This window comes from Sesamum indicum, linkage group LG4 (genome assembly GCF_000512975.1).
Source record: "Sesamum indicum cultivar Zhongzhi No. 13 linkage group LG4, S_indicum_v1.0, whole genome shotgun sequence".
Classification (NCBI taxonomy): Eukaryota; Viridiplantae; Streptophyta; class Magnoliopsida; order Lamiales; family Pedaliaceae; genus Sesamum; species Sesamum indicum.
In genome coordinates this window covers 14,065,810-14,067,415 of record NC_026148.1, presented here as the reverse complement: position 1 = coordinate 14,067,415, position 1,606 = coordinate 14,065,810, and the positions used below count along the sequence as shown (strand labels likewise).

Sequence of the window (1,606 nt, the reverse complement as noted above, 5' to 3'; positions counted from 1 at the left end):
AGCTTAGCTTATATGGGAAGTAGGCCGTCAAAAGTCTCACCATCAATGCTAGGAAGTCGCCGTCCAGTTGGTAGGGATGAGATAGGGTTGCTTAGTAGTGGACCGTTTGCCTCAAAATCATCTCTCATGTCATTGACTAAGAAGACTTCTGTCAGCCCTGCTGCTCCAGAAAATGGATTTATAACCCCAAGATCTCGAGGCAGATCGGCTATTTACAACATGGCGCGCACTCCATATTCAAGAGTTCACCCAACTTCTATACTCAAGGTTTATTGATGTTATTTACATCTATCTAACAGTCAATGTCTTTTCTTCTTCTCGATTCATTTTTCTTTATCTCTTGGTTAATCAGGGAAGTAGATTGAACAGTAATGGGTTTGCTGGACCGTCAATGTCATCATCATCCCTTTCTCTGGCGGAGAATGATGAAAAATTTGAGTCACAGCCAATGGTATAGGTTGATCTGTGATATGTTAAGATCAGATTCTTGCTCTTTTATATGTTATCTTCAGCTGTTATGATAGTACCCATTTTGTATTTCAGACTTTAAAGCGCAGGAGTTCAGCCTTAGATGATGAAATTGGCACTTTTGGTCCCATACGGAGAATCAGACAGAAATCTAATCTATTGGCTCCTGGAACGGCAGCTGGTTCTCATGCAAAGCAGAAACTTCAACTGATTGGCGAGGCAAAGCATAAGTTCTCTAAAGCTGTTGCAGAAAATGAGAATGGAAGTGGCCCAAGTACCAGCTATGCTCATGTTCCTTCCAAGTCGAATGAGGTGGCTGTCAGAATATTGCAGCATCTTGAAAAGTTAACCCCAAAGGAAAAATCATCAGAGACCAAGTTAGTTGCTGCGAGAGAGAAATCTCCTATAAAATTGGCACCAAGTGTGCTTTCTGGACAGGCTCTTAGGAGAATGGAGGATGTGGATTCATCGAAGTTGGTGCTGGATGTCCTTGATGATCATAAGTTGCTGGATAGACCCAATTCTACTCTACTTGATGCCCGTGATACTATTTCCCCAAAGCAAGGAAAAGTAGAAGACAATGGCCCTAAAGAATCTGTAATGAACGATGATTCTGCAGTGTCCTTGAAGTCTTCTAGGCCCAGCACCGGAACTGCTGATCGTGTTGTGAATAATGGTGCATCGCAACCGCCTCAAAAGATGAGAGCTTTTAGGATGAGTGCGCAAGAGGTAGAGTGTTCTGTTTTGTAAGAAATTATGTAGTGGAAATATGTGGCTGTATTTACTCCACTATCATTATCATTTGCATCTGCTTGAAATAGTCAAAATGAGAGTTGCTCTTTCCATAGTAAAAAAACTGTGAATTTTTCCTACATTTTGGATTCGCTGTTCTGTTATTTATCATTCAAATGCGCATTCATGTGCCTTAACTTAAACCTCTTACACCAACTTCTGGAACAATAACAAAATAACTGCAGTTCTCCACTTTTATATATCCATTTACGGAGCTTCCAAACCTGATGAAGTTTTTGGCTGTCTTTTTCTAGGATACAATGGAGCAGGATGATAATGCACGCAGTAATGGGTTTGCATCTGGACTCTTCTCTGAAAAAGCTGGATCGTTGAAGGTCCCTTTCAT

The 1,606-nt window shown here is 41.0% G+C and overlaps 1 protein-coding gene across 1 annotated transcript in view; it reads left to right on the top strand.

The window, feature by feature from the left end:
* The window catches only part of LOC105161022 (nuclear pore complex protein NUP1), a 10,719-nt gene that overhangs the window by 6,211 nt on the left and 2,902 nt on the right, over positions 1 to 1,606 (top strand). The window contains 4 exon segments of the mRNA XM_011078575.2: positions 1 to 267; positions 353 to 451; positions 544 to 1,197; positions 1,515 to 1,606. The exon segment at positions 1 to 267 is cut by the window's left edge and continues 2 nt beyond it; the exon segment at positions 1,515 to 1,606 is cut by the window's right edge and continues 4 nt beyond it. Of these exon segments, the coding sequence (XP_011076877.1) occupies positions 1 to 267; positions 353 to 451; positions 544 to 1,197; positions 1,515 to 1,606 (1,112 nt within the window).